General features: G+C 37.6%; 1 protein-coding gene across 5 annotated transcripts in view; it reads right to left on the bottom strand.

Moving 5' to 3' along the window:
* RBMS3 (RNA binding motif single stranded interacting protein 3) overlaps positions 1-27,472 on the bottom strand; it is a 765,077-nt gene that overhangs the window by 597,076 nt on the left and 140,529 nt on the right. For all 5 annotated transcript variants that reach the window (XM_051789016.1, XM_051789015.1, XM_051789013.1 and 2 more), the window contains one exon: positions 1,745-1,813. In XM_051789016.1, the coding sequence (XP_051644976.1) occupies positions 1,745-1,813 (69 nt within the window). The remainder of the gene's footprint in view (positions 1-1,744; positions 1,814-27,472) is intronic.

A 27,472-nucleotide genomic window follows, 5' to 3' on the forward strand; every position in this document is an offset into this window, starting at 1 on the left:
GTTTATAGGCTTATTAAACCCAAAACACAGCAGACAAAAGCTTACAATAAACAAGGATGAAAAAGAAAAGATTAGAGCGTAAATGACAAAGGAAGATGAGATTAAAATGTAAGGGGTACAACACAGGTGGAGGAAAATTACCACAGGCATGCTTTAATACATTAGAACAACCTTTTTCCTGCAGATGCTGGATGGTCTAGACATACTTTCAAGCAACATTCCTGGTAGTTAATCCCTTAACTCTGCTCCTGGTTTGACAGGGTTGTAACACTACAAACAATCTTTATTATGCACTTATCTTCCCTTTCCTCCTCAAAAAGGAAATCAAGTGTGTAGAGCATAAGGTGCACTTCATATGATTTGTTAGGATGATCTCCTCCTGACTTAGGAATGCACCTCCCACTAACTCCCATGCAACTGCAGACACACAGGAAGAGGGGAACAGTCCTTGTATATGTTAGTGATACTCCATGAACTTTTTCTTGCTCCCTGTCCAATGTCTTAGGATGGGGCAAGCAATAACCACTGAAATGAATTAACCTTTTGTCTACATATTCTTCATTCTTCCCCCCAACAGTAAAAATTCCATGTTTAAAAGGTAAAAGAAAACATAGCAACCTTTGCAAGCAAAAAACAATACTTTTGTGTGAAGAGGAAGAACAAAACTCTCACAATACTTTGTGGAAACAGAATTATTAACACTAGAAGGGTCGTGAAATAGGTAGCTAACAGCCCAGGAAGCATTTAGCCGCCTTTTTCCCCCCCCCCCCATCCTAATTTGAATACAAATAAAATTCATGGTTTCTCTGGCTTTAGTTTTTGAGGCCAAATATCAACTTACTGGAAGTTTCCTCCCTTAGTGCATACACTTCCTTCAAAACGAAAATCCAGTATGTCAGATGAAGGGTTAACTCACTAGAGTAATTTAAGTTTTTCATAGTATCAAGGGAGGGTGATGTTTTTGGGTTTTGTGGGTTGTTTGGGTCTTTTTTTAAAAAGAAGTGAAGGTAGAAAGTAGCAGGAAAAAAACAAAAGTAGAGGTTGGAAGAAAGCAATGTCAACACAATCACTACTGAACAAACACCTGAAGAGTTTTTAAAGAGAAAGTTGCTTTAGTTGAAATACATTGTTCTTTAATGGCAAAGCAAGCCATGTCCTCGCCTATGGTCAAAAAAATTCCTTTGGTTTTGATAAACTAACAGAAACCCTGAATATCATTCAGATTCTTATAAAGGATCATTACCAGTAATACTGCTTTCTGGCTATCACTGAACAGCTTTCTGGCTTCAGTTTGGGTTCACAACAAATTTTCCTGAAAATTTTGACTGTTGTAACCACTTCACAACTCAGTTATTTTAAGTAGGACAAAAAACAATGGCGCGGGGGGGAAAGGTTGGCATGAGAGAACATGACTTCACGTGTTGCCAAAGAGCATCAAACACGCACACTTCTAACTTAAGGGACAAGATGCAAAGAATAGGGGTATGCAGCCATAACTACCATCCCTGACAAACCACAAGGGGCACCACTGCACTAGAGGAGGCACAGCTATACAAGTCCCTCTATGAGCAGGAACTGCATCTAATAGTCTGCCACAGGATATCCTGCAACAGCCTCAGAGATCAGTATGACCTAGTTGGGCTGTTGCAGGTAGATAACACTCTCTGATCCTCTCATAGATTCATTTTAAAAGGAAGCATGTGTCAACCTGAACTTCTTATCCGTTTTGACAAGGTCATATTACCTGATGGGGCTGCGAACTGGACCATCTGCTGTAGGAAGGAGCACCAGAAGTCTTGTTGGCTGTAGGTCTCTGCAAAATAAAAGAAAGACATGTTAAATATTCACCAAAATGTCTGTCATACACACAGTAAAGTTCACCAGTGTCAACCATGTAAGTGCCTATAGAAAAAAAAACCCTAACAAAAACCTCCAGAAACCACAAATATGATAAAGCAGCATTAAAATCAGACATGAAAGTTTGCTGAATTTGCAACCAATGATCTGTTCAGCCTTGAACCTCAGAACCTTGATTTTCACCTTAATTTTAACATGTCACCTAGACCACAAACTTAAATGCTAAACTGGGGCTGCAAAGCACTACCCATCAGCCAGGTAACTTCCTCAGATTTAGCAAACATGTTCCAAAGGGAAGAGCAACTGACATTATCTACATGGACTTCTGCAAGGGGTTTGATGTTGTCTCACATGACATCCTTGTCTCTAAATTGGAGAGACATGGATTTAACAAATGGACTGCCCAGTGGATAAAGAATTGGCTATAAGGTCACTCTCAAAGAGTTGTCACTGTTCTGCACTTGGACATTGAGCCACTGACCACAGGTGGTGTTTCCTGTGGGTCAGCAGGCTTGAAGGAAGGGTGCCAAGAGAAAATACAGCAAAATTGTTCTTTCAGAATCACTGTACCTTACCCAAAAATGAAACTTAGGTATTTTTGGAATAGGTAATAGATTATATATTTAACAAGCAGTTTTTATGATTTATCCCTATACTTCTCTCACCCATTTCTCCAATTTTTTTTTCTGAAACACTACGAAAAAGACCACACCATATACTTTCACATCTATGTCATATTTCCACCTCATGTGTGTCCCATATGGACCTTATAATCAAACTGCCTTTGATATTGCAAAAGAGTCAATGCAATATTGTGTCTAATAGAACTCCACTAATTATTTTATTACACATTACCCCTGGTTTCAAAATTATTTTATATCGTCAACTTCAACACCATTTACTCCTAGTTTAGGCCAGAGCCTTTCATAATATGGTGCCTCCAAATCCACTTCTCACTGTGAATTTGATATTTCAAGAAAAGCCTAAAACACCAGGCAATAGCCAATAGTCAAATTTCTTGCAAGTATATCGCTATCATATTGTATAAGCTCAGGTATTACAAAACCCTCATGACAGCAAGACTATCCATATCAGGAAGACCAGGTAGGTTTGAGTTTCTTTCTCATGAGATCTGAATTCAAACAGGCTCATGATACAGACATGAGATACTAATTTATCAGTACATTATGTCACCAGCAGGATGCTAAAAGGGGGACAGATTCATATTTGAACCATATGGACATAAATTCTACTAAAAAAATGCAAGTATGACAATCCATGTGAGATTAATACCACAATGTAGTACACTCTTTGTAAGTATGAAAATAAATAGCTTATGGCTTTTAACACCCAAGGATATAGTACATTTCTATGCCAATTATAACCACTAGGGCTTATACATCATTACATATTCTAAAGCTGACATGTCATTCCCACTAATGAGAAACAGCCACTGCTGTAATTGTGCTTAAGTGTTACTCTATCAAAAAGCAGTTATTTTACAAATTTAATTAATAGCATTACTGTATAGTGTATTTAGCTTCTCCTGGACACCCTTAGAAGGACAGGCTACAGATACACCATGCGACAGAATAATACTTTCTTTTGACAGAAACTTCAGAAAAGACAAAATGCACACAATGCTGATTTCAGCTTTATAAACACTTACGAAAACTATCTCCATCTGCTTCAGGAGAATGACTGGTCAATCTATAAACAACAAGTTGAATAATGAGATAGCTGGAGTATTTTCTAGAAGCATCTGGAAGTTGTTTGCCAGAAAGATGCCTTTCAACAAGCACCACACATCTGTCTTAATTAATATATATGTAATGTATGTCTGCCTTTAGTATCGTCCAATAAAACTGCATATTCCTCCTGTCTAAACCCATAAATACCAGTCTTGGGTTTCATTACTTACTCCAATACCTGTTACTTTTAGTAGGTACATTTCCTTTACAGCAATCACTCTTTTGAACTCTTCCATCTCAGTTTCAAGGACATCCAAAAGACAAATATCCCACAGAGAAACGGTACTGCAATATTACAGAGAAACAGGCAAATCCTTTCCAGAACAGACACCCAGCAGACAAATACCTCCAAAGACAAAGGCAGAAGATTATTATATTTTTAACTTTACAAATAAGAAGGGACTAGAGCTTCAGAAGTACTTATAAACTGACCTCCATTTTCCAATTTGATTAAGTAGGCACTTTAAAAAAAAATACAAACAAAAAAACACAAAAACAAAACAAACAAACAACAACAACAACAAAAAAAAACCAGTGAAAACAGAGGTCTAAGATCAGCATTTATTTCCCCTATCCTTCCAGGATTTTTTTCTTCCTCCATTTACAGATCAAAAAGTAAGTTCACTTGCACATTCCAAGGCAACCAAACTACTAAGTTATAGAGCAAAGGATCACACACAATATCTGGAAAACACATTCATCTATGCTTCTCTACAGGTTCTAAGGGGCAATAGGAAAAAAACTGAAGGCCAGACCACAACCCCTGATCATCTCAACAGTTAAAATACTTGAGGCAAGTGACTTAAGAAGTTATGCATGAACAAACACTAAACACACACACTCTCACTCCTATTTCACTACAGTCAGTAGAAATTGGACAATCACCTGCCTCTAGGAATATGACTCTTCATTCCTAGCAGCCAGGGTCACAAGCTAGACCACACTCTCCACTGGATGAGTAGCTTTTGCATACAACTTGTGCACAAAGGAAACCTCCACATCTTGTATTTTCACAAGGTATTTTACCAGAGAGAACACAGGCTGCATTTAGCCCTTTAAGCCACATCCTTTTCTTCAGTTAAAATCACCTCCCACTTTACTCTTTCTTTCGAAAAAGGAGCACAGCACACACACAGAACATTTAAGGACTCTCCTACTAGCACAACTAGCACCTAAACAGAAACCCTGAACATAAACTTCCTCTTTGGTCTTGTAGAGTTCCCTAACACCATCACTGAAAACATCAAAACCAAGCAGCTCTCAACTACTCCAGGGTCTGTAGCAAGTCCTAAGCCCTCCCACTTAGCTAATTTTATATCCAGCCCTCCTACCTTCCTAAGCTTGTTTCTACTCAGTACAAGCTGCCTCTCAGCCATAAGCAAGTACAGAACCCCTCCCCAACTATTAAAAACTAATTAGGTCTCACTGCACTAATTACCTGCTTCTCCAAGGTGTTCCTTATGTCCTTGACCCTCCTTCTCATTTCCCCCACCTGTGAAGAGAGGTTAAACTCACTCAGCTGCAGGTGATCACCGGTTGCTTTAGAAGACCGATGAACTTCGGATCAAAACTTTAGAAATCACAGAATATATATAAGAATCACAGCAGATTCTTATCTTCATTCAGATGTACTTCTGAATGAAATAAAACTGGAAACTGGATGTGTGAGTTTTGGTATCTGAGATGGAAATCGTGGAAAAAGTGGTGAGGAAAGCTCGTGGTCTACACACAGCTGCCCAGACAGGAGTCAGTATGAGTGGAAAAAATCTGATGTAGATTCAGGTGCAACATTTCAAGCACACAGCCAGACCCAAGCCTGAATGTAAAGAATGCTGATGAAACATCAGACTGCCTCCAAATCCCAGTGAGAGCAGTAAGAAAAGTATTTTTCATAGCAGTAAAGTTGCACAGATAAAAGAAGAGCAAATGATGTACTGTATGTGCAAAGATGCTGTTTTATATGCAGTTCACAGGAAAATTGTTTTCTCAGAAGATTCCTACTATTGAACACAGTAGATAACATAGCAATAAGCAATAAAAAAAATTTTAGGAGAATACATGGAAATTTAAGTATGGCTCAACGTGAGAGCTCATGGAAATATGTACTACTATCTCATTCTTGGGCAAAGGGCTTAGTGACTGTATGCAGTACAAGCCAAGAACATATAGAGTCCATAAAGAATTCCTCAGTCAGTCAAGGAGAGGTCAATGTAAGGTCACACTCCAAAATTATGAAAAAATCATGGCATGGAAAAAGAATTACAAGTGTCTTTATTCTGACAGTATTTCTAAAAACAAAAAAAAGTTTATGCTCTAATAACAAAGCCAAAGTTTATAATTTGTTCTACATCCAAATAACATTCTAAAGTCTTCTGATGGGCATGGCAATTTATCCCATTAGCTTGGAAAGGTATCTTAAGTTGGGATGAATTACTGTCTAGAAGTACCTGTCTCTTTCCATCCATTTACTGAAAAGAAAGGCTAAGCAGCCAGTTAAATTGAGACATCTAACTTGGGATGGTTAATGTTAGGTGAAATTAAATCTACCCACAGTCCCTGTTCTCCTTCCTACCAAGAGACTTAGGCAATTTGTCCTCTTCTAGGGCTTAAAGGGTTATTATGGTAGCAAATTTGCTATGTAGACAAGGGTACTTGTGAACTGCCTTATGAACTCCTACAAACCGTGTTAATCTTTAAAATGCAGCTCATTGGTAAAGACGTGTACTGTCTTGACTTTCAGGACTTAGTAAGAATTTTTTGGAAGGGCAAGAAGGCGAGAAAAGAATTTTATTTATAGATAGAGAAAATATAATATGGAAGTAAATGGAACATAATGCTAAACATTTAATCATATCAAAACCATTTTTTTCAGAGAAAAAGTACTTAGTATCTGTAGTACTTTGAGAATACAGTTATAGTTCCATGATATACATGATAAACCACCAATTCCTCAGCTCTTTGGTTTTCTGGTCTAAAATCTTGCTGGTATTCAGCAGGTATCTTGTTCACCAATTTTATTAGAGGTGTTGTTTGTTTAAAGAGTACAGAGTCCAGCTGTTTATGCAAGGAAGACATCAAACTGAGGATATATATTGCACTGTCCACTATTTAGATTACTTTTTTCCTAACATTTGCTATGGAATTTCCCTTATTTTTTTCTTAAACTCAAAAATTCATTTGCTGAACGAAGTAATAGAGACATCTGACAACTCTGTAAGATGTTAAGGCACTGAAGTTCTTTCTTTGAAGTTTGTTTTCTTTTTTTCATGGAGTTTTGTATATCAGTGACTTTTGCAAAGAGGAATCAGTAATGTTGTATTAAAAAGAAATAATATTCAATGGATGCTTATTGTGAGATACAGACCTTTGGGTTTACTCGTTTATTTTATTTTTTTTTCATAGCATGAATTTATGAAAAGAAACGTGAGTGAAAAACAAAGTTTTTCATCCTATAAAAGGCTATAATATCTTTTATCACTCTCCAGGAACGACTGATGGGTGAAGTCCTTTTGACATTAACCGCAGCAGATTGGAGCAGGGGGGAGGTGGTTTGCGAGTTTTATTTCTCTTCACTTCTTGAGCTTATTCCACAACAATTCTAATTTCTACATAGAAGCTAAATAAAAATGGTGACAACTTAACTGATTCTATCTGATCAAAAATGGTGCTTGGAGGAATTTTGAACCAGTCTGAAATTTGAACCAGTGATATCTCATAAAACAACATAGACTTCATGCCTACATATCAATCCATACCTGCCTGTGGTCCGGCTCCAGACACACTTAAGCCATGCTGATTCTCTGTGTGAGGTAAGACCTCACACACTTAATAAAACTAAATCCTTTACAGCCTCTTCCTTACAGACATCATCTCAAAGGATCAGAGGAGTCAGCTGAGTGGAAAGGGTATCTCTGCTTCCAATCTGGTATCACACCTGACCCCATGGGGAGACAAACCCCACTAAAGCCTGCTCATTACAAATGCGCTGCTCACCCATGAAGCCATTTTCACTCCTGTGCCATAAATATACACGATTCCTTGCTCTCTTCAAAACCTCATCCCATTTTTTAACAATACCAATACTATGCTGGAAATTCACAGCTAGTGCCACTCTGGAAATAAGACAAAACAAATTCCCAATACTTTAAATATTCATGGTTTCTTCAAAAATATATAAGTTAAAAATCCTCCAAAACTGCCTGGAAAACTGCCTTCTTTCTAGTCAGGCTAGTACTATAAAATTTAAGAGAAATTTATTTTGATTTTTTTGTTTTGGTTTGGTTTTTTGGGGTTTGGCTGGGAAAAATGAAGAGAGAAAAGGCTGATAATTAGATTAAAAACAGGAATGTTATTTCATTTACAGCTATGCAGCAGTTTTTACCACGCAATGGTGATCATTGCTGATCATGGGGTTAGCACACAAAATTAAATGTAGTGACGTTGACAGCAGTGGAATGATGGTACGTGACATGACAATATGGTCTTTTCTTCCATGCAAAGGGCACATGATGCATTCTTCAGCTAGCTTGGCAGCTGAGTGAATAGCATATGTCAAAGTGACATCATTGTTTTCCAGGGATGAGATGATGCAGGGGAATCACCAACTATGTTGTCCCATAAAAGTGTAAAATCAAGAAAAAAAACACTAAAAAAGCAGCTGATCTGGATACAATGGCAGGAAATAAAATATAACAGAGTTAAAAGAGGTAAAGTTTGTACGTAATGAAATACACTTATAAGTTGTGTATGAAAAAGTGTGCAGTGGGAAAACAATTTCCTTAACACTGTTACACAATGTCATTAGGGATTACTTCCTCTAGCTTACAGAAATCAATGTTATGACAGGAAGAGACAGAGCAGGAAAGATATTGACTGAGCTGTCAACCATAGAAGTACATCTCTGAACCTGTGGGTTTGGGCTTTGATGAAGCAAATGCATTCTGTAGATGCTTTTATAGGAACTCAGGCACTCACTCAAACTACTCACTTGCATTTTATATCCACTCTTGATCATCAACATACTGACTCATAATTTTTGAGGTGAAATTGCAAAAAGTACTATAAGTCATCTGTCGCTCACCCCATCCATGGATTCTTGACACTAACAATTTGACATGGACTCTGAACCATGGTGTAGGGCTCGTCTTCCTCTCTTTTTTTCTCTTTGTCCACTCCTGTTCATCAATTTAATACAGACATTAAGAAAGGGGGGGGGGGAAAAAGACAAAGCCAGGGAGGAAAATACCCTCTCTTCAGAAACTCTCTTTACACTTTCCTACCAGGAGTTTTGTGCTAAGGAAACTCCAACCCTTCACTATATGACCTCCCATATCCTACCTGATTGTTAAAGTTTGTTAATAATTAATGTATTTGAAGTTTCAAAGTGTGTATTTAAATGGTGATGAAGTCCACAAACCTTTTATATCTCGCAAATCATATAAGAACTGATATTAGAGATTGCACTATCAATCTCAAACCACATCTACCTTAGAAGAACTGACTGGTCAAGCTCAGACCAACAGTGCTGTAGCCATTAATTCCTTCTCCATTCCAATTTGTTTTGATCAACAAAAGTGCAGCATATTTCAATCACAAACAAACTGAAAAACTGTTATTGTTGGTGAGAAGCAATAATGTCTTTCTAAGGAATTTTTATATAGTGAAAGAACTTTTCTGTGGAGATGCTACATACACCATGATTTGCTGTGCAGTCAGCACTTTCTTTCAAAGCCAGAGTTTGAAGATAAACTGCAAAGAGATTGAGGAACAATCTTTAAGTCTCGCAGATGGAGCTGACATAAAATTGGCATCCTTATCCATGAAATGTACAATTAAGAAATTGTAAAAAAGTCACAAGACTTGGAAACATGCAGTTACATAAGGTGGAGAAACCGTCACAGCTTGAGAGAAAAAAAAAAGAAAAAATATGGAAACATTCTATGCTTTGAGGTCAAGAACTCTCCCAAGCACTACGGAGAAGGTAGGGGAGCACATCAGAGCTGTATGAGAGATAGTCTGGTTGGAAAGTGGCTTTCTAAAAGTTAGCAGCTGCTTCTGTGGAAAAAAGACTACCAGCTAGGAAGTAAGTATAGTATTATGTTGAGCAATGCTACATTATTAGCAATTGGTAATTTTAAGAACCAGTCAGGGAACACAACAGTACTGATGTTACCAGGACACCTAGTCCTATTGAAAGAATGAACAAGAATATGAGATGCATTATCAGAAGAACCTGGAACATATGACATCTTGTGTGTCCTTTGGACTCTCTCCATTTTCCTCAGCAAATGAAATGCTGGATCAGAAGGAGGTGTAGGGGAAGAGGTCACAGCACCAAGGCTGCCAGAGTTCAAGAAGCATTTGGACAACACTCTCAGGCATGTGGTGTGATTCTTGGGGTTGTCCTGTGCAGGGCCAGGAGTTGGACTCCAATGATCCTTGTGGGTCCCTTCCAACTCAGGATATTCTATGATTGTATGACTCTATAAAATAGACAGTCTTGTTATGGCAGACAGTGGAATGGAATTAGTTTTGTGGGACCAAAAGATGGGGCTTTCTTCAGAAGTTTGCATAGGTCTGCAAAAATGGAATTAATGTTGATTTGAGGCAAAGGAATAACAGCAAGAACATAAAATAAATTCATTGTAATGAGAGCTGTTCTCTTCCAGCAGCTATTTTGAGAAAGATTATCTGTCCCATTATAATAGCAGACAAGAAATGCAAAAAGTGACCCAGAATTTTTGAGTAATATCAGGTCTATGATATTAAAAGATAACAAAGTGACCACACTGAAAACTGACACTAAGTAGGAAACCTTCAGAGATGCACTATAGAGAGTATCAAATAACATTAGAGGAACAAATACAAATATAAAGCCAATGGATGCCACCATAAAGGTGTTGGAGGATCTTTCTTTTTTTTGTTAATGTTCACCAAAAAAAAATAAGAATTCAGAATTGTGCTTACATTGAAGATTATAATAAAGCTAGAAGAGAGAAGAGTCTTGATAATGTAAAACAGAATAGTGTAGAAATTTAAGTAAAGGATGGTATGCAGTAAATATTCAGAATATTTTACATGTGTTTCAGTACTGGGAGGGAAGGGCATGAATCATGAAGGTTCAGTAAAGCACAAAAATAAAAATCCTTATTTGCAAACAGTGCAATCATAGAAAGATGGAGGAGGTACTGTAATGATCTCTTTAATGGCAAGAGATAAAAATGAACAACAAAAGGTTATTGTCTAGATAAAGAAGTCATTCTAAGATGAATGAAATTTTTAAAGTATTCAAAAAGCAATTAGACATTCAGGAAAAATGCTGGCAATTCCTGCTAAATTATTAAGACTTGGATACAATAAGCTTATTCCAATCTTTTACAACCTAATTTTGCAAACATTCCATAGGAGTGAAAAGAGAAAGTCACTTTTACAACTTCAAAATAAAAATGTATTGAAAATGTGAGAGTTATTTGCCTGTTTCTTCCTGTTTCAACCTGAAAAATCTAGGCTCCATACCTTTTACAGACACATTCTCTTTAAACAGAGGAAACAGTGAAAGACAGCAAGTATAGGTGTCTGGCAAAGAGAATGATGTTCCCTCCCAAGATTAGTCACAAAAAATGAAAACAAGCAATCAATTTCAGTTAGGTGTTGTCTCGAGGGAAAACACTGGTATAAAGACAATTAAAGTGTAATTTCTTTGAGGATTTAGGAAGAATAATCTGGTGGGTCTTTGGCCAGCAAGGACAGAATCTGATATCTTAGAAGAACATAGCAAAAGTATGGAACTGTTATGTAGAAAGTTAAGTGCTTTCTAAGTAGGGAGACTAATGAATTTCTGCTCTGTTTCATAACAATCCAGTACTAAAGTGGGAAGAGGAAGAAGTCTCATACTTTTTCAATTGGTCCAGTCATTGAGAGAATCTGAGGTTAGAAGGAACTGCCTTGACTTCTGAGCAAATGGCTGCTCTAGGAAGGACAAGGTAGGAATAAAAGAGTATTTTCAGACCAATGAACATGAATGAAATTCAAGGATTGTAAAACCAGGTAAATAGCTGTGTAATGATAAGATTTTGAGCAAGCCTTCTGTCAAGCAGTGCCATGAGGTTACAATGAATTTGGCAGCTTAAATAGCTGTACAAATCTGTGAGAGGAGGAAATTCAATTATTTGCTACTTTGAACCTAATGACCTCAGAGAAATTTTCTTTGTATATTTATTTTCCAAAAAAGTCCCTAAAAAGTCATCAAATTAAAAAAGAGATCATTTGGGTAGATTAGCACCGATATTGCATAATCATCAGCTGAGAAAAGAAGCTGATAAACTGAAGGGGTGACATTGTCCTGCAGTTTGACTGTAGTCAGTGCAAGCATAATATAACTGGCATGGGTGACAGCCACTGTGACTGTGATGTGGTACAAGGTTCACTAGCTGTCAACCACCACAGCAAACTTCCTGGGCTCCTGGGTACATAAAGCAATCTCATTTTGTTGCAGACACTTCCAGACAGAATTACTAAGAATATAGTTAGCTTACTGTTTTGCACAGTTTCCACACCACCACTGTTATTGTCCAAGCAATGTGTTGGAATGATTTTTACAGAGGGATTCTAGTAATGCAGGTAATACTGTTTTGCAAACAGTATGCTTGTATGTGCAAACATTGAGAAATCCTATACCTATTGTCTTCACCTACCTTCCTTTTCTAGTACCAGTTTTTAGGTTCTCCTTGTTCAAAATCCCTGTGCTTGCTCCCCATGTTCAGCATACACTCCTCCCTCGGGACTATCACACAACCTAAATCCCAACACCACAGAAGGTGAGATGGGCATTCAGATCTGGCTGTCACCGCAAGAGGAGATGTGACATAGTGGCTAGAGCAGCAATAACTGAGAAAATATATCATTCCAGCTTCTTCAAATGCCCCTCCCTGCACCATGATCGAGGCACATCAGAGCAATAAATTCTTCTAAGAGCCCTCAAATCTATCACACTAATTGCAAAATGCAGAGTGTACATTCATCTTTCCTGGTAACATGGCAATGCATGAATTTGCTTAAGATTATTTTTTTAATGTTTTCTTATGATTAAAGTATAAAATAAAACTAAATGTAACATCACTGTCCACTTGCAGGCTAATGCTTCCTTTCAAAGTCTGGAGAGGAGTTCAGCATGAAAACATAAAAGATTAGGAGGACTGTCAACAGAAGGGGACAGATATTTCACTGTTCTAGTCACATGCATTCTTAGCATTTAAGAATGCATGCAAATAGCACTTACTTCTAGACTGCAGAAAGAATAAGCAACACTCATATTTGAGAAATTTCTAAAAAACATTTTCTTTAGATTTCTTTCTAGAAATATCACAGCAAGTCTGCATTGATTTGGCATAGAGAGTAAGTGAAATTCGACTGTGTTTTAGCAGAGGTCAAATATTTAAAACAATAATATTTTTTGCAGTTGGTCGATAAATATATGTGGAAAGAAACTTCGAGGAAAACACAGGCAATAATGAGAGGCAAACTTGGGATTGTGAGCTTGTCCTTTGTCAATTTGTTTAGTGTACACTAACCTTGCCAAATTAAGACAATTCCAAGTGCATTAGGAAAGGCTGCCCTCTTCAGACAAACTTAATAAAAGGTACCCAGAAGAAGCTCTAAGTGTCTTGAAGTTAAAATAAGAATGTGGTGAAATTAACTGTGCAGTGCATTATCAGAATAATATCAACTTTTTTCTGCTTAATAACAATTTGCTGCCACATAAAGAAAAGTGCTTCTTGTCATTAGCTACATATTAATGTGTGCTTGTTTAGACTCACTACAGATCCATTTATACATTTTCTATAAGGTTGTTATGACCTTCAGTCATATGCTGAAATATAGAGACATAATTAATTAAGAAATCTGTTAAGTCTGAGCTTTTCCTATGTCATGCTTTCTGTTGTCATATGGAAAAATAAGACACTTTGCAGTGCTGAACTTCTATCACAGGGGAATTTTCATTAAACATGATAAAATTGCCTTTTTACTCTAACAAAACTTAGGGTTTAGATATATTTTGATCTCCCTAATGTTCCAGACTGGTGACTGGAAAAATGTTTTTGTCATCATGACTTGTGTTTCATACTTGATAGATATTTTTAATTTACTTTCCTTAAATCTCTCTCCAAGACCAAGGAAACGGCTTACTTACACAGAAAGGTATTTTTTCTTTTCCTCACTATTTGTCATCTGAGTGTCTTCAAAGGTGAAATTGTGGATTTTTATCTTGCATCACACCAGGTGGCAAAACACAAGGTCACCAGGTATTTTCCTGTTGAATGTCATAAAATTTTCATAAGAAAGACTACCTGTGTGAAGCAAATAACTGTATCTGGCTAAAAAACTGTAAATAACAGCTTCCAATTTACTGGGGAAGGCGAGGTGGACATAAATATTCTTAGTGATGTTTTGCTTTGAAAACTGAAAGCTATATCATAGAATTTTACGAGGAGACCCATAAATACAGATTATGGCCAACAATACCAAACCTGAAACTTACCTATCAAAATTTTTCAAGTCCTTTAACAGGACCTGGGATTGTACAAGGCAAAAGAGCCATTTTAACTCTCAACATAGAGAGTTAGAGAATATATAGAGAATCCCTAAAGTTCTCCAGAACAGGGAGCTGAGATGATGCTACATAAAGATGCTCCTTGTGACAGAAAGATACAAGAGATTCAGCTGCCAACTTGATGGAAGTCTCTCCATCTTTAGACAAGGTCTTTTTTCCAGCTTTTCAGCAAAGCCTCTAGTATCACAAAGTCTCAGGAGAACATGCCTAACTGTCCAATAAGTTTGTGACTGAGATACGGCTCTTTTTCTTTGCAAAACATCTTTTCTTTTGTCTCAAAGCACTCCCGCTAAGCATCATAAATCCAGTTCATTCTATATTCTGCTCCAAAATTTGAATTGAGTTTCTCGCCTCCTTCACCACATCACACAGGCTTTTTGGACAACAGGTAACTTCATCTTTAAATATCCCTTTCAACAGACAGTGTCTTCAGCCTCTGATATAGGCAGCATTTCTAAGTTCATTTTAAGAAAAACTCCCCGCTCTCAACTTTAACTATGTGAGGAAGCTCCTCTGAAGACTTCTCTTTTTTTTTTTTGTCTTTGTTAAAATAGGATTTGGTTTAAGATATACTTTAAGTTAAGAATTACTTAAATGCTTTGTTGAACTGGGGCCCGAAATGGGACTTTAATTTCCATAACAACTCTCAACCTACCATTACTAGAATAAATGTCGAAAAATCAGACTTTCTGAAAAAATGTGTCTCTAGGGTGCTAGTACAAGCAAATTATTGAGCAGTTAAATAATGCCAAACTATAAATCTCATATCTACCAACACTTATCCATCTGTCTAACCAGTATGTTAAGTAGCAGGTCTTGTTTAAAGACTGAGATGTTAGAGCTGGAAATGAATACTTTGGAAATGAATACTTGCCTTTTAGTCCCCCCCTGTACTATGGTATTCAGTTTCATGTATAAATTATGGGCTGAAATTTTAAGATAGACTGAGTAAATAAATTATGAGTATTCAAAATACCACCCTTTTGCCAGTAAACCCCTGTTATTCTTTGCACTGACTCAGCCACCTCTTGGGCTGCTATCTTTATTTATAGGAACAGTATTTTCTGTGATTTTGCATATACACTTACTAAAACAATTTCAATGGAAATTATTTCAATGGCAAACATAACCATATGACCATGATTTTGTAATAATCAAAACACAGTACAATTTTGTTTGGGTATTTTTCTTCATTCAATTGAGACATAGTGTAAAAGAAAGACATATTAGTTGAATACCAGCATTTTATATGCTATTGCTAGTTCTTGCACAATAGAATTCCTGAGAACTGTGCTGTAATTCTTTCCTGCAGTGAAACACAGGGGTGTCCACATTGGCATTGAATTTTCTTACACTGTTAAATTATAAGTCTGCCTGTACTACGAAGAGAGATTGGGTTATGAATTTTCTGAAGTGACAGATTCCGTTATATAAACCACTACTGAGTCTGGGAATGCCATTCAACATTTTCAGTTTGGGAATTAATGTTATTCTACTTCTTCCCATGAGAAAATTAAAAATGTTCACAATTTTGCTAGTAAGGAGTGCAGTTCCCATGACAAAGTCACATCCCTGGGAAAACATCAAGTATTCCTTCCAGTGGTGGGTGTACAGAGGTACAATTCTGACCTGACAGCTATGCAACTAAGTCAACTGTTGTGACTTATTGAGAAACTCAAACAAGGATCCTAAAATTAAAAGGCTGGTCGACAAGATAGCTGAAGCATACTTCTTGTAAAAGACAAGGCTAATGGACTTGAAAAAAAAAATAATAAATAGTTTTTGTGGAATGCATGATAAGCCTCCTTTTAGTAAAAATACTGGCCTTTTCTCCCACACAAGTCTTTCCATTTCTTTCAGGCCCATGCTGGTGAGAGGGCTAGACAGGTATGTCCTCTGTCCTTCAGTGTTATGGATGTGGCATCAGAAGTGAACTGTGACGTGACTGTGTTAAGTGTTTAAACTGTGTTTAACACTTAGAAAAGTTAATATCATATTCTTACACAATTTATTTTGTTCGGGGACAATCTGTAATCACAGCCTCCTGAGTCCTTTCAGGACTTCATAAAGTAAATAACTTGAGCAGTAAGAACTCCTCTACGGACAGTAACTTTCAATAAAAAGAATTTGAACAGGTAAGTGAACACATGAAAATTTATTAACAGAGAAAGAACAGAAAAAATGAACGTTTGCAATGTGATAAAACAGAAATTCATATTGAAAAATTAGAGGAAGCCAGTGTAAATTCAGAGAAAATACAAAGATTACTGATTTTCCTTAAATAAAAACAAGAAAGCAATCTAACTTTGTCTCAAACATTGGCTAGTAAATTCACTCAAAGAAATACAGTTTGATTTTGCCTGTCTCCTTTTTCCAGGCAAAACCCATCAACATTGCAACACGGTTATTCCAAAACCTGCAAGCTTCACAGTCCCCTCAGATACTTAACCTTCAAACTTCTAACAAGCAAATGGGAAGAAAGGAACAACATCCCTCCCTAAATACCCAAACCTCTCAAACAACTTGTTGATATAACCTCATTATCATTGTTCAGAATTACTTTGTATTTTACCTCCCAAAAAACAGAAATACCTAAAACTATATGCTTCAGGGCATATCTCCAGGTCTCTGCAATTATTCTGGGCAGGAACTCCCTAGGTGTTCACTATGTAATTTCTAACACCTTCTTGTCACGTCAAAGAAAAGTGACAAACCAAGAATGACCACTAGGGTCACCCACACGCAAAAGTAAGTAGTTTTCACATTGCTTGACCTCTCTGCAAGCATCAGCATGGCCATTCACAAAATGTTCACAGCCTGCTTTTGACACCTGAACACTTTGGAAGGTGGAGTATGAAATTTTTCACTGCCTTAAACGTAAGATTCAGTTAGCAGATTCAACTCTTGAGTAAGACAAGTACATCTGAACACCTTGGCACTGGATTTCAGGAAGCCAGGTGTGTGGGAAACATCAGTCTCATAGACCCAAACTACAAAGTGTCTGGAATGTTGCAGTAAGAGGTGAAGTACAGAAAAAAGCCAGTTCTTCCTGGGATGTGTCACCAAAAAAAAAAAAAAAGTATGCTCTTGGAAAAAAACAAAGTGAAAGTGAGAGGACACTCATTTAAAATGGAAGCAATTGCTCAGACAGTTTTACCATACTTAAACACAGCGTAAATCCATTCAAGTCATGAGGAGTGAGGCAGGGAGAGATTACTTTAAAATTTAAACTGGCTCTTCAATTTGCACACAGAAAAGCCATAATTTAACCCACATAACCTACATAAGTTCAACCAAAAGAATCATCAAACAAAGGTAGAGATCCAGTGAGCCACAACAAGTCTTTCACCAGGTGTACAGAAGAGTTTCAGCTGCGTAATATCAGCGGGGTGTTAAGCCGAGTTCTGTGTCAGGGTACTTGGCCGGGTGAAATATAGTCCATAGTTGAAGCAGGCCAGGTTTCCTTATGACATAAAAGTTGTATCCAGTATGATATGTATACATTGGCTGCATTAATAGGTCTAACATCAGGACTCATAAATTCCCATTTTAACCAGTGGGTGTTTCGGCAAACTATACTGGGGACTCATTCTGTCCTCAACCAATACAACTTATTGCAGCTCCCCCGCCTCTTCTCTTCCAGCTGTATGACATTGGTCTGATGCCAGATTTTGTAACACCCCTTAGGTCCAACTTAGGTACACCAACACAAGATCATTGTATAGTTTGGGACTACTCACAGACATGGAGACTGAAAGAGGCCTTGGCAAAACAATCACTGAAGTCATATTTGGCCTGTACCCTTGTACCTTCAAGCTGGGATTTTCAAATTTTACTGGTAGATGAACATGAAATACCCCTTCATTCCTTTGAAGAAGCCAGTCTGAAGCTGTAATAAGCCTGCAAATAGTGATTAGCATTTAAAGTGGCACCCTCAATAATAAAATCTCTGTGAGCCAAATTCTAATTTTCTGGAAGTGAAAAAAACTCTTCACATTTACCTCACAGGAGCCTAACTTTGCTCTCATCCTGCTAAATGAGAGGTCACAAAGTATCAATTCCACTAAATTGCTCCCATGGATCTTCACGTAGGATTTAATTCTTGACATTTAATTTGCAAACTTTCTGGAGTCTGTAGTTTGTGGCACCCTGCCCTGTTCCTTTCCTGTGACATCTCTGTGGTATGCTCTGCACCTCTCCTACCTGCTAAGACCAAGTCCAAGGCAGCCACTTACAGTTCAGCTCAGTCTTCAGCAAAACATTTAACCAATAAATGTTGTACATGGGTAGTTAAAAGCACACGGGAAGGATTTATCCTGACATCAAACTGAAGTTTAGTAAAACCAAAATAACAAATGAAGAAACCTTCAGCCAGACAAAAATATCTGAATCCACAAGTGGGGAAGCGTTCAAATATCAGTAAATTCTCATTCCTATGTGCTTCTCTGGAAGTAGGTGTTAAGGAGAAATGCCTAATGGAAACAAACCTAACCTGGGCAGGCTCTTTCAGGAGAGTAAATAGACAGAAAAGTCTCTTGATGCCCACGTAAACTCCATTACCTCTATTTCTACCTTCTGCCACAGCCCACACAAGGATGTTGGTCAAACAGTTCAAAGAAAAGGGCAAGCACAGGCTTAGGAACTGTACCTTCCCGAGAGAAGACCTCCTCTGCTCCAATTTTTGAAAAGCATAAAGTCTCTTACTTTTCTACAGTAATCTTGAAATCTGTTCCATTTTCCACGCTTGACTATAAGAACCCTCTCTGAAGTCCCTGAAAGAAAAATATTAAGCAGAACACCCGAAGTTTTTAAAATACTGTAGCACTCAAGTCTCTGCCTGCCACTCAGTGACACATAGCGATTTAAAATTACTGAAGCTTTTAAATTAAGTGCTTAAATTTGAAGGTGATCACCACTCTGAACATGTGAATTGTACAGCTATCTGAACTATCAAAGCTCTTCAATTTACTCTAAGCAAGTCATTTTAGGAAGTGATAAGGGAGCCTATGATTGCCCAGCCTGCACTGATTTAAAGCTTCTGTTCAGTTTTCCATTCATTTTTACAAGTATTTGAGTGCTTCTGCTAGCTTATAGAAAGACTGTGCTGAACATATTTGAGCAGGTTGGGGGGTATGTTTGTGACTTCAGGAGTCATGTCAAAGCAGGTAGTTTTACCTAGTTCTTCAACAGTTGTGTAGATATAAAAATTGAACACCCATATCCATTTTCTAAGTCTTCAATTCACTCAATAGACAATGTACAATTTTCTGAGTGCAATGAAAATGTCATTGCTTTGTAGCTACAAATTGAAACCTATAATGCTCATCTCCAGGAAGCAGTCATTAATGCCTTTTTTTTTACAATACAATATATTTAGTCTTGCAATTTTGGCACATAGTGCCTTTTGAAACTATTTTCTTAAATGAACTAGTAACAGCTAGTTACCCTCTGTAATATATTACTCAGTTATGAAATAGTTATATTCCATACACAAACCTTTTATAGCTGCAAGGACTATAGAAACACAAGAGATTCTTAAACTCTAGCATCATTCCTTACTGTGCCATCCAAAGTAGCCTAGGGCCAGAACAAGGCCTTACCAGTTTTGGTTTGGTCGGTTTTGTTTTGGTTTTTGTTTTTTAATTTGGACAGCTTTTTACTTATTCCCAGAATTGTTAAATACTGCACTATTTCTCAAACTGCATGAAGTTCAATTAGAGATATTCTTTCTATGGGCCTTTTTCTTGTGCTCCTCTGACTGTCCCATGGCAGATCCGTCATGGCTAATGCTCTGCTTTGATTCACAACTTCCAGAAAATATTTCCCATTTTCCTTTCTGAATAGCATTAATGATAAAGCATAATTATCTGAAAACTGTGATGAATTCTAGTATTTGTTCTAAATTAATTCCACTTAAAGTCTAGTCTTTTTAAGGCCCTCTTTTTATCTATCAGAAGTAACTTCTGAGTTTTGCCAGTTAGCATTCCAGTTGTAGACCCTTGAAAATCAAGTCTCTTTTAAGTGGAAGCACACTTTGGCTACTTGGCAGTATATCCTTTTATACCTCTGTGCTGACCCATAATCTATTGCAAAAGATGTTCATTACCACTTGTATGCTCTGCCTCCTAAAATAACATGTGACCTGGGACCTGGGGGGCTCTTGCTGCAATATCTGTTGTTTACTTACATCTGATTGATAACTAACTCATATTTATGATGCTAAACTATCTTGAACTACATGGGGGGTGGGGGGTTTGCCATTTCAAAGACTTCTGCAACCAGAAAAATCTAACTAATTACAACATCCCACTTCCAAGTCATACGGTGTTTGTGCTGCATCTACCTACTTTTTCTTTTAATGGCCAGTCAAATACCAGAGGTGAGATAATACAACCATGCTTGACATTTATCTATTATCAAATAATTTGCTCAAGTTTGCATTGATTTAGCTGTGCACACTGCACGTTGATAAAATTATTTTTATTGGCACACTGTTACACATCAAGATGTTTTAGAGTAATTTGTAAAGAAATCTGTCACGTGATTTCAGAAAAAGTATGAAGGGGTTTTTTAAGCCATTTGATGATCTCTTGAGTGATTAAACTTTGTGGGAAAAATCAGATGACAGGTTAATTTTCCAGGTCAAAGTCCAGGCTTCAGCACAGACACTTCTTTCATTTTGTTTTGTATGTCCATGTGGAAGACTTTGCCTGTCACTGGAAGAAGTGTAACAGTTAGAGTTGCTTGGTTTGTTAATTGCTATGAATGGTCAAAGTCTTAATCAAGTTCAACAGCTGAGCTGGTAGAATCCTTTAGTGCAGCTTAACCAACCGTTTGACCTTCTTGATTAAATTATCCATACTGTTCCCTTCATTTCTACTCATGTTGCCATGTACTATGCTGCTCTTTGTTTTAAAACTTTTTGTTGTCCTTTTTTTTTCAAAGGTATTTCTGAGGAGTTAATGCTTTTCTTGGCTTGTTTCTTTTCCGTCTCTCAGTTACGCAGACTTCGGAGACACTCTTCTGAAAATCAATAACAGCTGTTGCTGCATCTATGATACGGTCATTCAAAAAAGACAATGGCACATCAGGGCTGAGTTGTACAGGATCTGAGTCTCAACACACGTAGACTCCTTTCATTGGTACAACGTGAAATGTGGTTTTTAGTGTCTTGATTAGCCTTTTCCTTATGCTTTTTAGGATTGTAAAAAGAAGACTTGGAAAAGAAATGTAAGGACATTTTGGCCCCACTCTTTGCTCTATAGGTTGGGATCAATCAGTTGTAGACTATCCCCGGCAGACTTTCCTTTAACCACTTTTTAAAACCCTCTAATGAGAAGGCCTGAATGACTGTCCCAGTGTTGCAACAATTGCTCACTGTTCCTTCCCATCATTCATGTATGTTTTGGAAGATGAAGTTTCCCCTCAGGCCTCTTTTTGCTAAATTAGACAAATCAGTTCCTTCACCTTATTTCCGTAAGCACGTTTCCTAATCCTCTTTTCCTGCTACCCTCCTCTGGGATCCATCCAGTCTGTCTACTCTTAAGCCTGGCTCCCAAAACCATATTTCAACTGCAGTTACACCAGTTCCAAGAGGAGCAGAGCACATTTCCTGTTGCTGACAAAAAAAAGTTAAAACATCCCCAAGCCTCATTCTCATGTTTTTGCAGCAGCAGCAGCATCATAAAAGAGGCATGATTTTCTAATGAATTTGTTTTTACCAAACAAAAAATCTGGTAACTTCTAGTATCAGCTCATCCACACCTACTCAGGTCTTCAAGAGTCAGATTTCCTTTTAGTAAAAGTTAAACCAATTGAAGCAATTCCCAGTGACTCCATTTGGATAACTCCCATGGCTTGTAGACAGCCACATTTAACAATGATTTCCACTCACTCTGAACTCTGACACTGGTCACTGATTATTATTTTTAACTCATGCTGATGTAAAGTACAGGGATCATGTTTGCTCATTGCATTCTCCAGTATATTTTGACTGCCCCGACTTCTGTTATTGCCATTATTGCAAAGATAGTGGTCTAGCAATGTTGTCAGTTGGAACATGCTGATGAGTAACTCCACAGTCATAATGGGATCTTAGCCTGTGAGTAATGATGCTGCTTCAGCATTAATGTTATGCGCACTGAATAGTAACTATCTTGCATCCTTGGATATATTACAGATTTCCTCATTTTTAAAATGCTTTTTGTCAGCAATGAAGTTTGTGTACTACAAGGATTTAGGGCTTGCGTTTTTCCATTTCTTTCATTACCGATATCAACTTTCATTACTGCAACTATCGTTCTAATGCTCTAGAAATTTATGTACATACTTAACTTTAAAAAAGAGTATAGTAGAGACCTGGCTTTACCAACGACTCACGTAAAGACTTGCAAAAATTGCTGAGTGCATTACCTTGCTTGTGTGACTACCTTAGTGTGCTTTTGATGCTTGACTTTATTTTGCTAATAAGTTATAAAACTATCAATCATCTGCCAGTCTAGCAAAACAGTGAACTTCATTTCATCTGGCCTCTTTGACCTGTTAGACTTAAGTGGCCCTACTAGGAGTTAAAACTCCAGCCAGCAGAGATGATAGGATCACTGAAACACAGGCTCTTTCATTACCGCAAAGGGTAGCCCTCAAAGACTGAAATCTCAGTGGTGGTACTAGTGAAGATTAACATTCCTACCAGAAACCACTGCCCAGCATATCAAAACACTCCTACCTAAAGTGAATGCCTGAATGCATTCTTTGGAGATGAAACCAAAGTAGTCTGGTTTGGGAAGGTGCTGAGTACTCACAGCTTTCAGCAATTTTATGGAATTAAATGAAAACAGAGGGTGAAATAATAGACCTAAGAGAGACAAACACAGTGGCACATGGCTGTTTTTTTTCAAAAGAGAAATAGAACTTTGTGTGAACTTAAAAATTCTTAAAAGGTAAAATGACTAATTGCTTCTTTTTATATCGTTTACTTGATGGCCTAAAGCCAAGAATAGATTTAAAAGTAATCAAAGTTTCATAAATAATTGTGATTTCATGGTGATACAACCCTGAATTATGGACTGAATAATAGGTTAATCAATTGACTGATTCTCTCACTGAACAGAATATCAAATGAAAATATTCACCTAATATTTATATTCATTTGTATTTAGATGTAAGCACACACAAATTTGACTTCTTGCCATACTGAAACAGGGTGGAGCATTACAGCATGAAGTGTTCAGAGAGAATTTGTCATCCATCTGAAACTGTGGGCAAGGGTGACTGTAACACTGCCTCTTAGCACTTGCAGCCCAACACACATTGTGTTTGATGTGCCAAGGAAAAGGTACTATCACTTGTCCAGCCTATCCATCAACATCAGTTCTTCAGGAAACTCCCTCTCTGTTTTCTGCAAAAGATTCAGGGTCACGCAAGCAGGCACTCAATCTGGGTAATATAGTCCATCTACACAGGGTGAACCCATCACAGTATTTCTAACACCAGCTTGCAGATTTGGGGTGCATATAGGACAACCAATGCACTAAAGAACGTCTGCCAAGCAGAGGAGTTTTTACCCCTAGAAGACTGATGGCACTGCCTCTCTGAAGGTTTCAGTGCTCCCAGACAACTTTATACAATCAGGTTTTGAATGCACTTAATATGAAAGACAGCTTACAGAATGCAAGAGCAGTTAGCAGTTGTCCACAAAAGGAACTGAATGTGGAGGAAGACACAAAGAAAATTATGTTATGAATGATGAGTCTGCATTTAAAAAAATAAATGTTTTAAATGTAGGGCATCTGTATGTCAGGTGTTAAGCTAACAGGTTGGCGGGCTAACATGTTTTCTTTTACTCCTTTTGCTAATTCTAGGTTATATTTTCAAGTGTCAAATCACTTTTCAGGTCAGCACTGCATATTTTCTTACCAAAGCAAAGTAATACAGATCTTTTGAAATAAAAGTGAATATTTATTTGACAGTACCCTGCATTACATTAGCCAAATTAAAATGCATTTAATATTTCCTGTGTTGGCTTTGTATTATTTATCAAATGCTGTAATTTAGTGTTTTATATATATGTGTGTGTGTATATATGTGTATCTTTGAAATTACATTACCATTTGTCAGAACGCTCCAACAAGGACTTTTTCGTTCAAAGCTGCCATAAAGAGAGCTGCACCAAAGGGAGCCATTTGGACTGCACAACAATGAACTTTATTGATCCTACATAGGCCATAAACATGGTTACATTTTTCTGAATGCCTTCTATGGTCACATTTTCCTAATGGCAGTGTATGTGTGCCTGTGTATTATTGTTAAAGACAATACCTCTGTGCATCAAAGAATTCAGCCAACACCTGCTCCCGAATCTCCACTTCTGGAGTGGGATCTTGGCAATCTTACTGTACTCTTACTGCCATTATATAAGTTTAATTGGCATCAACATTAGACCCACACTGAAATACAAGACTGCAAAGATTTTCTGGCTTTTTATTTACACCAGATTTAATTGTACCAGTTGTGGCCTTGACAACTATGCCTGTATGCCAGTCCATTCACTCACATTAAAAAAAAAAAAGCATATGTATTCAAGTGAAATAACTGTGCACCTAAATCAGTGTTTTCACAAATAATATGGCAGAATATTCAGTAACTGTCATACTTGAATTAATTATTTGTGCATAAAAATTCCTAAGATACAAAGTAGTGTCTATGTCAATGTATGGATTTACCAGTGGACGTATGTTAATATATTACGACTTGTGTTCCTGATAACCTAGTTGGACAGGACATCTCTTGGAGCATGTCTTTGCTCCTAGCCAAGCATGTTTCCTTCCCTTAAAACCCTGGGTCTGGGAGAACAGTATCCTTGCATGGTCGAGTCCTATATGGAAATAGTTTGCATGCCCAGACTAGGAAGCAGAAAAATGTACCATAAACATAGCCAATGACAACATTGTTTATTTTACACCATTATTAAAGAGGAGATTTCAAAGAAACATTAGAAAGTCATGAGCAACCAGGGATCAAACACCTTTAGGCTCCTCTAAATAGCATAAGGTCAAACAAAATGACCAGTCCATTGGCCCATACCACTTGCCACATTATAGCGCTCCCTGAGGCTTCAGTCTAGAAAATCAGGACCTTGTTTATACAAACATAATTAAAACACTTTCCTTGCTTTCCTGTAATAGACACTTTAGCACCTGGTAATCAAAGGGAAACACCCAAAAAGTCTGTCCTTGGGGTTCACTAAGGCCATGCAGTAGAAGCCTATTTGCCTTCCAGCAGCAAATTTGGTTGCAAATTCACATGCCAGGCTTCTTTGACTCATTGATGCAAAGGAGAGTGCAGACCCCTAAATCTTCTGCTACTTGGTGAATGTACCCACAGAAGCTTCCTTCCTTCTCCTTCCTGTTAACAGAAATTTAACTATCCAGCATGCATTTTGAAGATGCTCAAGTCGTTTACACTGTTTAAATGTTTGGACCCTAACACCTGATGTGATGCTGAGAATATCAAATAAGAATCCTGCCCTTAACACCCACAAGTGATTCACATACATGTTTCCCCTGGCTCAGACTGTGCTCAGGCCCATCTGCTTGAAAGCACCAATCCCGCTTGCTGGTCCAATGCTCAGACAGCAATGCCAAGGGACAGGAATACTGAGAAGGATACTACTTGCTCACATAAGGCTACAAGAGTCCTTTCCTTTGCTTTCACCCCTGCAGTCACACCACATCACTTCTTACTGAAAAAGGGTTCACATCTGCTCATTCAAAGTATGGGGCTATGGAACCGGGATATGGTCAAAGGGATCTCCAGCTACACGTGGTGGCTGCTGCGGATGAAGCTTGCCTTCACAGGTTTGCCCAAGAGCTCATGCCCATAGCAGAAATCTGTACCTCAGAAAACAAAAAGTGATTCTGCTGTGGGCAAATCTCCTTCTTATTTGAAGGATTAATGCAGTGAAGGTGCCACAGGGACCCAGAGCTCCCCACACACATAGACAAGTCCGAAAATTCTAATGAAAGACACAAGTCAGAAACAAAGGACTCTGAGTAATGAAATGATTAAAGAGAAAATACAGTTGAAAACTCCTGGAACACATTATAATTTAATATCTCATTATTTACTAGGCACATTGAACATAACATGAATTTCCCTCTGCTCCACCAAGCCCACTTCATATTCCACAGAGCCTACACTTCTGTATTTCATCCAAGTTTAGATGAAATTGTCTTGTATATCAGACAAATGTACTAGAGAGTAGCCTACACTTTGATAATGTACAAGCTGAATTTTCCCAACAGTCCAACTTCCACATCATTTAGAGAATTTAAACTCACACATTTTCAGTGCATAATGAGGGGTTTTAGCAGTTCATAATTATTAAGTAGTTATTTTACATGCCCTTGTGTGTGGTAAATAATACCATGGAGAAAAAAAGTAACAAAGGGTTTGAACAAATGATTCTGAAAAACCTACAAGTTTAGGTTTTAAATCTGCATTATCATGTTGGTTCAGATCTTTAGGCTTAGGTCTGAACAAACATGAACTTCAGGGACATTTAAAATTCAACTCTGAATCCTGACCTGGATTTTCTAAATGACCTTTGAAATTTGGAACTAAATCCAAATGTTGCAGAGTCTCTATCTGGAAGCCTTTTGCTGATGGATTTTCATTCAGTCTAATGTAAGTGGCAAATTATGCCGGGAATAAGTCATTTTCACAAGATCCAAGGTCTGGCATACAGACTACTGCTTCCAGCAGTTTTAAATGGAAAACAAAGGTTCTTCATTTACCTCTGAGGCTTCTGTCTGATTTATTTTGCTTCTCTGGTTTGCATTTATTTGATTGTTTGTGCAGGTATAATGGAGAAAATGTAGGCATTCCTAGAGAAAGCTGCAATCTGCAGTCTCTCAGCCACAATGACCTCTTGAAGACACACCTCTAAATGGGAGCAGAAAGGTGAGATGGCAAATCCCAGCTGGACAAGCCTTTGCAGCTTGCCCAGATGTCAGAAAACTAGTCTTTACTGGCTAAGATTGAGACAGCCATAACTTTTTACAAAACAGTGAAGCACATACTTAGCTTTACTCACATATTTAAACTAAGAATGCACTTAACTGCTTTGCTGAACATGGACAGGCACAAACATGTCCCATGCTGCTCTGGTAATGTAGGTCTGTTGTTCTTAGAGTACTGAAATATTCTCAAAAACTCCTGAAAATGGGAAACACAAGAAATTGTATTTATCAGGTAA

This window comes from Manacus candei, unplaced genomic scaffold, assembly GCF_025592945.1.
Source record: "Manacus candei isolate 608988 ecotype Guabito, Panama unplaced genomic scaffold, ASM2559294v1 h1tg000026l, whole genome shotgun sequence".
In the NCBI taxonomy this organism is placed as follows: domain Eukaryota; kingdom Metazoa; phylum Chordata; class Aves; order Passeriformes; family Pipridae; genus Manacus; species Manacus candei.